Below are 15190 nucleotides of genomic sequence, written 5' to 3'. Positions count from 1 at the left end.
TCAAATAGCAGCAACCTCTGAATAACGCTCACTGTTTTGAGACGCAAAAATATCAACTGATTAGTCAAATGTAAAACAGAAAAATTTGGGTCAGCAGCCAGTATAATGATTAACTTCTACAGCACAAGTCTGTTTCACTCTTTGGATAGCAGACAGAAACAGAAGCCTTGGTTTCTGTTCTAAGGCTGAATCCGTCATGATCAGACAAATTCTTTTAGCACTCTAAGCAATTTAAGCAACATCCACACTACTGAGTTCAGAAAGGATGTTTCAGTGAGCAAAAAAATGGGAGCATAACATCCAAATACAGAAGTACTTACTTCGAATTTGTCTCTTAATTTCCTTTGAAGAATCTAGCCAGTTCTGGAAAAACAATAAAATAATGAACAGCATTTAAAATCATTTATCAGCAAGAGGAAGAAGTAATTCCATACAATTTCATACAATGCAATTAAGGTTTGTATTGTTCCAACATCTGTTCTCTTTAAAATTTCCCAGAGAATCCTAAAATTGAAATTGTAATTTGGTAGCAAGTCCCCCCGCCCTTGCATATAAATGAAACTGTGTAATGCCATTCCCTTCATGGTTGTCTAATTGCTTTAGACTATTTATGCTAAGTGGATATTCTTACAGTAGAGGTTGTCTATCAAATTACATTTGACAAATGCAGTTTTCTCTCATTCTCATTTTATTGACATAAATAGACTTTCAGGAAAAGTTATGTAATCCCTACGTGCCTGTGCCTACACACCTGTATAGAGCTATTTAAGACAAGATTTTTCTCTTGATATCTAAAGATTTATTACTCCCATCACTTTTCTTAAAGAGTATACATTCTAGCTCTGAGAACATTCAAAAGCGCTTTGAAAAAGGGCTCAAGTTTCTGAGTTTCCCCAAAGCAAAGTTCTCTATGAACACGCAGGATTTCAACACTGACACAATGGCACTGTTCAAAAATAGATCCTGGCTCTATTTTAGGCAATGCACATCAAGTCTGTTGTTCATATCAACAATAAGCTGACTAGAGATGTTGTGGAGTCTGCTTCTCTAGAGAGCATTTACACTTCAGTAGCCCACTGCAGACAGTAGCAGCCTCAAGATCAGAAGGGACCTCAGCACCAGCACTAACATTTCTAAAGATGCAACTATCAACATTGCTTGCCTAAACTACTTAAGTACTGAGTCTTGGATACAATATGATTCAACTTTCAGTCTTTGGTGCTGCACTGATATAACAGGATATATAACTGATATATACAAGGATATAAAACACTCCTCAAAAAAAATCTGCACAATACTTATTCTGCTTAAATCACAAAAAAATACCACCTGTTGGAAGAATCTTGACAAAGAAAAGCCTTGAAATACATGAGAAGTCTTAGAATAATTTTAGCTGAAATTAATTTCAGCTACAATTATCATACTAAGTTTTCAGTTTTGCTGTTAATTCCATTCCCAAATGGTCTTTTTCATCAAATTATAGATAAAACTAAAAAGTACCATGAACTCTTAAGCTTAACACAAAGTATAGTATAAATTAAGCAGAATAAATATAAATTACATAGTGTGGCATAATTATAGCAGAAAACTAGGATGCGTGAGTACATGATTGTGTCAACATTTTACCTTTCATTATGGCTGAGTGGAAGAAAATACAAAGCAGAATGTGCTGAAAAATTAGAAGAATAATAATTTCTTTAAATAAATTATTCAGTTCATTTTTTGATTTTTGAAGTCTTGGGTAAGTTTATTGGAAGCAAACTTTGTCAACTTTCCTTTGTTCCATCAAATAAAATCAGATGTTTGTTTTCCATTTACAAGTATAATTACAGGGATTTTGTTTTTGTTTGGTTTTGGTTTGCATCTGTGCCTTTTGTTTTGAATAAAACAAACACTATGGAAAAAAATCTACCCTGAAATAGACCCCTTAACACAGAATAGGCAGGTCTGTCTTTCAATACAAAAGACAAAGTGTACGTATACTACATTGCTCCAGTAGGCAAAAAACTATTTGTTTGTGAATGGTAAGGTTACAGATAAGACAAAATAATGAATTGTCAAAGAACAACAAAACATTCTCTAACAGTACAAAAGTATTTTGTCCAAATTCAGAAAAGCAGCATTTCCAGCTGGTGCCCACAACATAAGAGCACAAGCTTTCTAACACTTCTGCAGCCCGCTTACAGTGTGAATGGAGCATTCATGAAATTTTGGGGGGTGCAATGCAATGAAATACACATTAGACCAATAAATTTAATGTTTATAAAGCCATGAAAAAAATTGTTAATGAGTAATTTTATCTAAATAGCTTTAACATGTCTATTAAAGCTAACAAAATAAGTATGATTTGAAAACATAACATCTCTCCCAGCTGCACAGAACACCCATAGAGGAAAGTTAATGGAACTCCTCCTCCAATGGTACCCTGATGTTGCATTAGGGAGCAGCTCTAATTCAGAAGAGTGCCTGGCATTGAGTTTCCACACCCCACAGCTGCTGTCTAGTTCAACAGCTGGCTCCTAAATGGGTGACTGTGATGACTACACAAGAATGAGAAAAACACACATCATTCAGTATTTAGTACTGACAGGGATGGAGATCTGTGGCATTTTAATCTCAAGAGGAAATATTCATAACAGGAAAATGTACTAGAAAGAGCTGGTACTGAGATGAAAAAAAGACTTCAAACTTTATTTTAATACAGAGAGGTGAAAAAGAGAAGGCTAAAACCAGTGAAAATTCCAAGTCTCCAAGCTTTCCGTGGCAGATATTGGTGAACAGAACTCATCAGCATCACCACCCCCTCCTATTAAATAAATCAATACATTTTTTTTTTTCTTTGAGAAGAATGAAAGGATGATGAGATGTGTGAAAATCTTAAGATTCTTTAAAAACAAAAGTAAGTGTGCCTATCTTACTGATTCCATTCTGTGAGGCTGTACTATTTCAAATCTACAGACATGAAAGAAACATCAATTGGATGGGGGTTGCGGGGAGAGAATGACAAATCTCTCAGCACACAACTAGGAATTCTGACTTAAGACATTGCAGTGGCTGCATTTCATATAATCAGGATGTATTTATACCATAAGTAGGACTAGAACTTGCAATAATTTGTGTTGTACAAACGTGATAGCTTTAAGTTTGGTAACTTGAGTGACAATAGCAGTGAAAATAAAAAACCTTTACAACTGAAGCACATGATGCAGTACAGACTGTGCAACCTACAAGAGACTGTAAATGCTTCATACTGAAGCTAGGGGTTTCAAATTCTTTTTTGAAATTCTGCTTTTTCCTACTCAACCCACAATTAAAACTTTGAGCTGCAGCAGAGACCCACATCCACACTTATCATGCAGCAGAAAACCAAACAGGTGACTTAAGAGATACTTCAACTTCTAGGAGTCTGTTTCCTAAAGGCACCGAAACAAACTGCAATCCTAAATAAGGTACTTCAAATCAGAATCTTTAGGAGCTCACATCTTGCTGAATATCTTGCCATAAGTGTTATTTTGTACAAAAGAGTTACAACTGTAAGCAGTTGCTGATGATAATATCAGTTGCTTTTACTTCAATTTCTACTTTTTCTGCTTTTCTGTCAATTTGTGATCTTCAGAATTTCTCTTTAGTGTTTTGCTTTTACTGACACGTCTAAGAGAACTGATTGACTGATTTTGCTTTCTTTCCTCAGCATTCTGTAATCACTATAGAGAAATACAACAGTTATCATCTTGCACATATATGAATGTTTGTAAAATATATGCCAATTGCACAAGAGAGGAGCTGCTCTAATAGCTTTGGAAATCAAATTAAAATAAAAAAGCTCAAAAATCATCAGCAATAGAGAAAGACTATCCCTGTTGACAAGCAAATGCTGTACATTCAAAGAACAAAAAGAAAACAAAATGGGAAATCTAGGCAAAGTACCTTCATTTGCCTACCAAAAATAAACTGCTCTTTTCCTTCTCATATTTTAAAGACATCAGAGTGAGTAATCCAAGGAATACAATAGTTCAACTCTGCTCATCAATCTTTATTTGAAAACTAATGTGTACCTAGACCTAATCTCTGTATTTTACTGGAAGTTAGTTTGGACAAACAACAACTTTTCATCACTCGCAGTGTATGATAAACATCATGTGGTAACATGACACAGGCTGATATCAACAATAACTAAATACATACATATATATACATACACATACACACACACTCATATAGAGAAAAACAGACTGGCTCTTTTTAAGGTATGGCTCTGGGTACCTCCATTTACATGAGTGAAGAATACAAGAAGTTGGTTCAAGTAGAAGCGCATTAGGAAAGAAAGAATTGACGTACCCTGCACAAATCTAAACTTTCCTGCTCTGTTTTTAAGAGCTGAAGGCTCTCTATTCTACCTCTTAAGATCTACCAAAATGGGCTCTTTCCTGATATAATTCAAGGATCCCATGTATGCTTTTAAATATTTCATCTCTTCCAGTGATACTGGATGATCCAGTGATATATGTATTTCACTGCGTGTATACATTCATATATTTCCAAGAATACTGAATAACGCAAATAAAGGGACTGTAAGTGATAAAAACAAAAAATAAATGACATTATGGTATTGCTCAGAGGATCAAATGGGGTACTCTTTGTTGTTACACTGACGAAACTCGTATTTCTATAAAGGGTTTAAAAATCAGTAACAAAAATATACAATATCCAAATAAAAATATTTTATACAGGGAAATCATTAACACAGAGGACCTGAGTGTTTTGTTCAATGCTTTACAGAAAAGCTCCAAAGCAAGCAAGTCCAGAAAACAACTGTTTTTGAAGTTCTCAGATTTATTCAGATCACTAAATTAAATTTCATTTTGAACACAAAAATTAAATGAGAATTCATGCAAAGTAATAAAAATAAAAAAGCAAAAACAGCTTCACTAGAAATAATTAATACTCATGCAATGATACTTCCTGCCATGAAAACAGAAATGAAGATTAAAAGAATTACATTTTTTTCCATTTCAATTTGCAATTATTAGTCTGTTCTTTATGATGGAAAAGATGACTGCAGGTATATTTCAGTTTGTGGACAGAGTAACAGCTGGTCCATTACTAACCACAAACATTCAGATGCACGGAAAAGCTAAATTGGCTCTTAGTAATTAGTGGAATGAACGCCAACAGCTGATCTAAGATGTTCCTCAACTCATCAGTCTAAATGTGCTCACCAAAAACAAGTGTAAAAAGATGAAAGAAAACATGTTACCAAAAGGAACTGAAGATAACCTATTTGAACACATTTATGTCAAAATACCCTCTTAATTACTGAAACTAGCACACGTTATTGGAGACAGACTAGCTCCAGTCTCATCTTTTCAAGTGAAAATTTTTTGATGTTTTAATTGGGCCCTCATGAGGTCCTATCTGGAGTACTGCGTTCAGGCATAGAGCTTCCACAAGAAAGATTTGAAACTGTTGGAGTGGGTCCAGAGGTAGGCCACAGAGATGCTCAGGGGGCTGGAGTACCTCTCCAATGAAGAAAGATTGAGAGAGCTAGGCTTGTTCAGCCTGGAGAGAAGGCTCCAGAGAGACATCATCAGGGCCTTCCAGTAATTAACGGGACCTTATAAACAGGAGAGAGACTGACTTTTTACTTGGGCAGATAGCAATAGGAGAAGGGGGAATGGTTTAAACTAAAAGAGGGGAGATTTAGATAAGATACTATGAGGAATTTTTACTCAGAGGGTGGTGAGGCACTGGAACAGTTCGCCCAGAGAAGCTGTGGATGCTCTATCCTTGGAGGAATTCAAAGGCCAGGTTGGACTGGGCCCTGGGGAGCCTGGTCCAGTGGTTGGCAACACCACCCACGGCAGAAGGGTTGGAACTAGATGATATTTTTTATCATTCTATGAAAAGTAACTGTAAGGCCTAACATTTTTGGACTTTGGGCCAAGATATCCTTTATATTATTTGTCAGAGCATTATTAAGCACACATGAGAAGAAGCAGTGAAATCCTTGGAAAGGTAAACAGAAGATCAGTTTGTTTTTATTATTTTATCATCCATAGATTTGTTTGTGTGTCTGTATTTTTAAAAAGGCTAACAAATGAATGTCTTCACAAACTCGCAGGTTTGTTGGGCTGTTAAGGCAAAGAGTTTTCCTATCTTTACCGGCGGGGACGGTAAAATATTTTATTACTATAACAAAATAAAGCCCAGGAATTGTTTAATTTATTTTCCAGGAAATGCAAATATTTACCACCCCAAAGTAAAAAATAGAAATTTCGTTAACATACACAGCAGTATCTTGTACTTGACACAATTTTACTGTGCACTAAAATTGACAGCTTATAAATGGTTTACTCAAATGTTTGTAAGGGTATATATTTAATACAGTATCCCTTACTAAACTACTGCAGTCAGTACCAATGTTGGGGAAAAACAAAACTCTAATACAGGCTTACCTTCTGATCTGAATTCTCATAAAACAACAGCCCAAAATAGTCCTTTTCCAGTAAATTGAGATGCTCACACACTTTGTCAAATAGAATTTGTCCTTTTGCTCTTTTCTGGAAAAATAATAAAAAAAAAGTACTATTAGTAAATGCTTGATTTTATGAACATCAATAAAACAGGCTGAATAAGGAGATACAATTAGTCAGGACAACTTAAAATTATCTGTAAAATGGGTTAGAAAGCTGTAAGCTTTCTTATGATAAAATCATAATAAAGTTTTCAAAACTATAGATATCACAGTAAAAATTTTCATTCCTTTTCCAACTCACTGGCAAAGTTGACTTGCAAGTACAAGGAAAATTCAGTACCATTTCTTATTTTAATTATTTCACACGTTTAGTTGTTGCTAAATAGTTCTTAAGTTAGGTTTTCTTGATCTTCATTTTTTAAATAATCAAAGACTTTATGTGAGACAACTGTTTCTAGGTTAATATCTTCTAAATATCAAGAAGCTTTCCAGTGTGTTAATTTTAATTAGTTTCTGCATTTCTAGCATTTTTGTATTACATCTCAATGACTTTTCTGAATCACATATAAACTCCAAGAAAACATGTTACACTTTTAAATTGAAAAGGGGAAAATCAGATATCATGAAAAAGTTCTGTAATATGAAGGTGGTGAGCCACTGGAATATATTGCCCAGAGAAGTTCTGGATCCCATTCCTGAAGGTGTTCAAAGACAGGCTGGACTGGAATGACGGGGGGATTGGAACTGGATGGTCTTTAAGGTCCCTTCCAAACCAAGCCATTCTATGGTTCTATTAAAACCAAAATCCTTCATCATCTTCAAGAAACAAAAAAACAGAGTAGTCCAATAAAAGTAGGTGATCAAACTAGTAGAAACAAGATACAAGAACAAGCAGAGCATAATCAACAGGTCTGCCAAAACTGTATAGAGATTTTGAGAGGAAGAACATAAATAAAGAAGGCTGCCTTTTATCTAACTCTCGTTACCCAAAAAATCCATTAAACACTCAAAAACAAGGTCTTAGAGAAGTTTATTCTCAAAAACAAACAAATCTCTGGCATTAAAAATAAAAAAAGAAAAAGAAAATCATTTTCATTTTATGCTAATTTCAATATTGCAGCCTGATATTTTATAATGGTAATGAAAGATATAATTTTATTTTACTCATAAAACATCTGCTTTTTGCAGCTCTGAAGAATTACAGCTTAAGTAAATTGCAGTTAGTCCTGAAGTTTTATCTGTTATTTCCATACTAGAAAGTGGGAATGTAAACAAGGTCACCCCGTGTCTTCCTATTGCTGGTAGCGACTGGCCCACGTCCTGTTTCTGTGTGCCAGGTTTTAGGGGGAAAAACTGTACTGGAGATAGCAGCCGATAAGAAGCAAAACACTTTAGATCATTTGGCTTACAATACACAATCAGGGGTAGGGAAGATCAGAATTTCTTTCTGCAGTTAAAATACAGCCTGTTGGTGGAACATTTGAACATGAACGGCATGCAGTTTCGCCTTTTGAACCTACATGACTGTTCAGCTATTTGTGGCATTTACCAGCAAGGCCACAACATGGCATTTTCAGAGGCCTGGCAGCCGAAAGGAATTTCTGCATTTGCTTATCGTACAGATTTCAGTAGATGCCATACACTACTACAATTCCAAAGAAACGCCATCAACTGCCTCTGTGTAGGCCCTGGTGACACTGAAGTGATTGTATCCCGCAGACAGGGACAGAGCGCTCACAATGCTCCTCAAGTGTGCCTCTCACTGCAGCTCCATGGTGCTGCGCTAAATGTTAAAGCTGGGAGGGCAGAGAAAACGGTATGCGCAGAGCAAATAGTGAAGGCGTTGTTTTATTCCCCAAGAATCCAAAGCCCTACTTAATTAAAGACTGCACTGTTCAGCAGACGTTGCAGTCTTGAAGATCAGAAATTTTTCGTAAGATGCAATTATAAAACAAGCACAATTTGTAGCTGAAGCGTTACAAAGCATCGGGGGATCTTAGAAGTCCAAGTCACTTTTGAAAAAAGGGAGCTGGGAACCTCAAGGCTGATTGGTACTTTCACAGATTTTACCTATCAGAAATACAGGTAACTATTTCTCCAGCAGTTTGAAGTAGCCACTTTTCTCTACAGCTTCCCCCTCTTCAGCTTAGTAACAGTCAAGAGTGGTGGGCTGACCCCAGCCAGCTGCCAGGTGCCCCCAGGCTGCTGTCATGCTCCCCCTTCTCAGCAAGATGGAAGGACTGGAGTCAAGGAAACCAGACCTGGGAGTCTGTGCTGGTGACTGATCTCACAAGGTACATTTCTGGCTTAGAGATAGCTTCACACTTAAACATTATCGAATCTGGAGCAAAGTTTTCAAAACAGGCAAAATTATTTCATTCTGATTTTTCTTTTCCTAAATAAAAGATATTCTTACTTCAGGCAGACCAGTTGGGTTTATTCAAATGCTGAACTACGCATCACAGCAGTCAAAAAATGAAGATTTGCAAATAAAACCCAACGATAATTAAACATCTATTCCATATCAAGTTCAATCATACCTGTCTTTACTCAGGGTTAAAACATTATCTAACTGTACACTAAGGCTACACAGATTTATTTCATATAAGCAAACTAAGTAACCAAAGAACCCGTATGTCAACTCCAATACATTTCAGTTGTTCATACGTGCATAAAATGCGGTCAGTGCTGGCATCCTTTAAATGCTTTTTGTTATAAATATTTAATTAGACTGCTGGGTGAATGCAGTAAACAAACACAGTATGATCTTCATTTCCTTCTAACTAGCAGCCATTGTTCAGTTAGCATTTCTTTTTATTTAAACTGCTACTCCTACTAAAACCCACATTACATTCACAGAAGAAAATCTGAATAAGACTGTCACAGATCCCAAATCTATTTAAGAAGTTTCCTTGCAACTACCTAATGTACTGTAGAAAGAAAAAGCCTATTTTCTTTTATTTTCACTTCATCTAAGCAAGAAGAATGTGTCACCCTAAGAGACTGAGAACTTGCACCTGTGCTCTAAGATGTCAATTATCAGGAAAGGAGTTGGTCAAAATGAGATAATTTGCATTATGCTAAAAAATAAAAAAAATTGTTCCCTAGATCATGTAGTTTCCTTATCTCAAGCATTACAGCAGTCTGCTCACTCAAATTAAAATTAAACTGCTATTACATCTCACAAATATTACACTATTAAAAATGAATTTACGATGCTATGGCCATGCATATATTTCTCATTTCAAGGAAGTACAGCAATTCAGTGACTTCTGACAAACTCTGCTAGACATCTTTCATCTTCACGTTTTCACAAACCTCTGTCCCAAGCTGCTATTCCTATGAGTGAACTTAACTCACATTAAAGGAAGTAATAAAATGTAACTGAACGTTACTAACAGTTCACAACCTATGAAAGTTCTTTTAAGTCATGCTCCTCCCAAACTAGTCAAACAATAGCTTCTTCCTCTTTCGTCCTCTGCAGTCGTTCACAGTTATCTATTAAGAATCTGAGGATACATGGATGTTATCTTTAAGAGCTGTGATATTCTTAAGATTAAAAGAACGTACTAAATTGTTCACGTTCTCCATATATGCATATACTATAACTCATTTTCTTTAGTGTAGTATTTCCTCACAATATGATCATAGAATGACCTGTGTTGAAAAGGACCACAATGATCATCTAGTTTCAACCCCCTGCTATGTGCAGGGTCACCAACCAACAGACCAGGCTGCCCAGAGCGACATCCAGCCTGGCCTTGAATGCCTCCAGGGATGGGGCATCCACAACCTCCTTGGCAACCTGTTCCAGTGCATCACCACCCTCTGTGTGAAGAACTTCCTCCTTGTATCTAACCTAAACCTTCCCTGTTTCAGTTTAAAATCATTCCCCCTTGTCCTATCACTATCCACTCTCATTCCCCCTCCTTTTTGTATGCTCCTTTCAAGTACTGGAAGGCCACAATGAGGTTTGGAGAGTGCCTGGTATCAAAGCTTTTAACACTAGCGCACTAATGCTGCTTAAAGTTTTTAATTTCTCAGATCAAATAGCAGAGATGCTGATGATGGAATTGACAACAGATTAATTTTTGCAAATTCAAAGACCACAAAACACCACAGCAAGAGTATCAAATTAAAATGAATGGAGGAATAGATTTCATTTGGTACAAGGCTTATCCTCATTACACTTCTGGAGGACAGTAGAGTACTGTAAGCACTGTCTGAACACCGGTGTTCAGACAAGTTAATTTTAGAAGCTATGCTAAAAAAATAGGCTATGAACCAAGTCCTTCCAATTTGCATCTATGAAAGCAAGGTAATAAAGTATAGATAGAAAAAAATAATGAAGGAAAGCATCACCAAAGAAGCTGAAATATCTGTTTAAAAAGCTCTTGATAAAAAGAATTATGGATTCAGCTAAGGTCATATTGGCAAGCTGATACCAGTCAGATCTTGTAAGACAAAATAAGCTCTAAAGGCAAAAGAACAAAGGTGATAAATTAATTTAAAAAGCAACCATCAAAAAAGAAATATCTGAGATGTACTTTATGTTAGAAACCAAACAACTTTCATGACAGACATGCCTTGGGCAACAAGAAAGACACGTAAAAACAAGCCAAAAAAGCCAGAAAAAATAATTTCATAGTAGAACACTAGACAGCTTCTTAAAAAAGTGAAAATATGCTGATTTGCTGAAAGTGAACTTTTTTCTTTCCATAAGCAATTTCTAATATAAGTTTGGTAACTCAATATGTTAATGTTTTTTCTACTTTTTCTAGCTCAACACCTCCAATCAACTTCTATTCTGTGGCTCTCACCAGCAGATGACAATGTGTTACAGATGACATATTGAGAAATTAGCTTTCAGAAGCATTTTATCACAGAACAAGAAATAATTAGGATTCTCTTTACTTAAAGGTTTCTCTCAATGCATTCCACTTGTCACATAATCTTTTGATTCAATTATAGATTTCAAGACGGAAGTATTTTATGCAGAAGTTACACCAACTTAATTTTAACAAGATTTTATAATGTAATAAATCACAATTGTATTCACTCCATAAAGGCTAAGTTTGCATATTACCTAATACATTCAAAGAACTAAAAAAATTCACGTTAGAACAAAATGTAAAATCGTTTTAATCTTTACCAATTTAACTAAGTGTATGTAACTAACTACACTGTAATTTATACTATCAATTTTTTAATTCTGATGGTACATAGATTTCATAGAATTCATTATAAATATTTGCTCCCAACATTCAACTCATTTCTGAAAATTCCACAAAAATTTTGAGTGACTCCACTGTGCAAAATCTACTTCTACGACTGCCTTTCACTTGAATATAATGTAGCATTAACATTTCCATATTAACGTTGATAAGCATTAACATTTGCTTTTTCGATAAGGATTTAAAGAGCAGCCCTATTTTGACTCTGTAAATAGAAATAAGTTTCAACATTAGTCATAACGTATGCCTGATACCAAACTCCATAATAAAACCAAATCCCCCAAACTTTCACAAATTGCTGCTCTGCTGCAAAACCAACGAATGGAAGAGCTGGCAAGACACTACAAGCTAGATACTGCTGTTGTCTTCTAGTTATTGTCACAGACGCATTGGATTTTCACCTCAGCAAATGGCACATCTCTTATTTTAGCCCTTGAAATTCACCCTAATTGTGCTGCGGTGGGTGACAGGTGCTTAATAAAAGAGATTTCTGAAAATCATTTACAAATAAAACAGTACTTTCTTGCCATGTTTAATACTACTGTGCATTAAAAGATGTTTTTGACTTTTAATAATGAAGCGTAGAATGCCTACTGAAAAGCAATGAAATTAAACAATTTAAAAACAAAATTAAAATTAAAAACATTATTCTGGATAGAATAGCAGCCAGTTTTTTTCTTCAGTTAAGAACTATCAGCTTCCCAGAAACATTTACTTATGATACCATATGCAAGCAGCTACAACTATATGTAAATAAAGTTCATGCTGCTTATAATTAATTTTTCCGTGCATAAAACAATTTATGAAGTATTTGAAGAAATAGAATTAGATATATCCGTCTCAAGCACTGAAGAGTGTTAAACACTGTGATACTGGACGTAGCCTTTGAAGGAAGGCCTTCACAATTTGCCATTATTTGTGTGTTATAACCCAAAAAGTTAAGCTTTGTACGAACAGCCACTTAAAGAATAACGTGTTAACAGAACCATAAAGGCAGCTCATAAGCTAATATTGCACGCTACATAGCAAATCATAACAGATAGCTCCAAGATACAACAGGCTGAAAACAAAACTTCCAAACTATTCCTTTGCTTCTTCATTATTCTCTCCAATTGATAGTATTAAGAATCTCTAAGAAAAATTTTAAGAAATTTTCTCTAAGATCACGTATAAAATAAGAAGGCTACATGGAAATCAAATGCATAGGCCTGATGAATAGACTTCAATTTGGAAAGTGCATTTCTTCAAACAACATGAGCAATCACTATTGCCTCTCTCAAAAGAGAGACAATTTAGAGATTTTCTTCCCTAGAAAGATCATACCAGAATACCTTTGGACAAGCAATACTAATTAGTAAGCTGAGAATACAGCTTTTCCCCAGTCTTCTTTATGAGCAAGTCAGCATTTTCATTTTTCTTATGCTCCCAAAATAATCACCTGTAAAAAAAAAACCTATGTTTTCCATTGAAATACAGAAAGAAAGACAAAGAGACAAGCTATTTGATTGGAGGAAATAGGACTTTAAAAAGAATTCTTAGTAAGGCTGGATGGGCTTTTGAGCAACCTGGTCTAGTGGGGAGCATCCCGGATTCTAGAAGGGGGTTAGAACTAGGTTATCTTAAAGGTCCCTTCCAACCCAAACCATCCTGTAATTCTATGATGATTCTATTATTTCTAATTTTTCCCTCACCTCATGGACTCTATTGTTGATGCCTTTTATGAGAAGGCAGAACTGAGTAAGGAAAGCAAAACTGTGTTATTTAGATTTACTTGTCACTAGTTTAACTAAAAATTATAGCCAAAGACACTGAAACAGTTTGATATTTCAAATGCTAAATCACTACTTTAAAAAGCCAATGTTAACTGACTATTCGTTATGCTGCTACCACAGTGAAGGAGACAGGTTTCTTAGATATTAGTTGAGCTTGGAAGGGACATCTGGACATCTAGTCTAACACTTCTGCTCAGAGTAAGTTGGTAAAGATCTTGGCCATTCAGATTTTGAATATTTTAAAGGATGGTAACTCTGCGTGTCATACAGACCACTCCACCTGCTGCTTGATCACATTAATAACTGATGTATTCTCACATTCATGTGTTTAAATGGGATTTCCTTTATTTCAGTTTGTATTCATTTCTTCTCATTTCACCCTTGGGCACCACGAGGAGACTGTAGCTGCATTTTCTTTACTTTTACCCCCATCAGTTATTTATACAGTGTATTAAAGATGCCGAGCCTTCTCTTCTCCAGCTGAAACAGTTCCACCTCTATGAGCTCCTCTTTGCACATCAGAGCTCCAGGACCTTAATCAATGTTGTGGACCCCTTCATTGACTTGCCCCAGTGTGCCCAAAACTTTCTTATGTTCGAGAATCAAACCCAGCACTCCATCTGTCTCTCCAGCATTGAGCAGCGAGGAAGGACTATCATTTCCCTGAAACTACATTCTTCTTACTGCACCCTGGGACCTCCTGTCACCAGGAGGCACATTAATGGGCTATTGTCAGCTTCCCCCACAAGTAACAATGTGATAATTCCCCCTAAAAGGTGCAAGACTTCTTCCACACCGGAATCCTCTCTGCCCAGTCCTAGAGACTGTCCAGGTCCCTCTGGACAGAAGCACAGTCCTCTGATATATCACAGCCCTACTCCCAGTTAAGCCACCAAATAGAAAGTAGCCAAGGATGCTCTTCGTGTATGCTGGTCATTAATTACTTTTATGATGAAGATTGATGAAGATTTAAGATGGTAATTAGAAAAATACTGTTTTCTGGTCTGTAAAACAACCTTGTCTTTGTAATTGTATGTTTCCAGTTTTAATTTCCTTACTAACAAATCAATATATTTACAGAAATGCAGCTAACAAAAAAAAAATAATGAAGTTTGTTTACGGTATACTGTAAGAACATTCTGATCTAGTGGTTGGAAACCCTGCACATAGCAGGGGGGTTGAAACTCGATGATTGTTGTGGTCCTTTTCAACCCAGCCCATTATATGATTCTGTGAGAAGGCAGCAGGAAAGTCCTGGACAAAGAAGATCACTCCAAACAAAAATTGGATTAGATGAAGAATCAACCATGGAAAACCAACAAGCTTTGTAGTTGTTTGGAGTGCAGAGATTGTTTACTGACTTTTTAAATCTTCCATTATTTCATACTATTACTTTCTAAAGCAGAAATAAATCAACATTTACAAAAACACTAAAAACTAAAAGGAAGAGTAAAGAAAGGACCAGTACCAGAAACTCATCTAAGATCACTGCAGAGAAAAGAAGCTGAAGTTTCAGTTATCAGTTGAAGCAGCTGATAATTGTAATATCTTGTATGTACAGTATGTACAGTAGAAGAATTATAAAAGCTCTTCATATATTGAAAAAAACTGATTTGTAAAACTGCAGTCAGCAGTCCTCAGATTCCCTCAGTACGATCCAAAAAATCATGACAGATTGTTTCTGTTTCCATTTTGCTTCCCTCCTTAAT

The 15190-nt window shown here is 35.8% G+C and overlaps 1 protein-coding gene across 12 annotated transcripts in view; it reads right to left on the bottom strand.

Moving 5' to 3' along the window:
• Positions 1–15190, bottom strand: part of EPB41L2 (erythrocyte membrane protein band 4.1 like 2) — a 100501-nt gene that overhangs the window by 38279 nt on the left and 47032 nt on the right. For all 12 annotated transcript variants that reach the window (XM_031610479.2, XM_090135797.1, XM_031610473.2 and 9 more), the window contains 2 exons: positions 6456–6560; positions 321–363 (listed from right to left, as the gene is read on the bottom strand). In XM_031610479.2, coding sequence (XP_031466339.2) covers positions 321–363; positions 6456–6560 — 148 coding nt within the window. The remainder of the gene's footprint in view (positions 1–320; positions 364–6455; positions 6561–15190) is intronic.

The sequence above is a fragment of the Phasianus colchicus genome, chromosome 2 (assembly GCF_987193195.1).
Source record: "Phasianus colchicus chromosome 2, bPhaCol1.hap1.1, whole genome shotgun sequence".
Lineage (NCBI taxonomy): Eukaryota > Metazoa > Chordata > Aves > Galliformes > Phasianidae > Phasianus > Phasianus colchicus.
The sequence above is the reverse complement of the archived record's forward strand: the minus strand, read 5'-3'. Positions and strand labels throughout refer to the sequence as shown.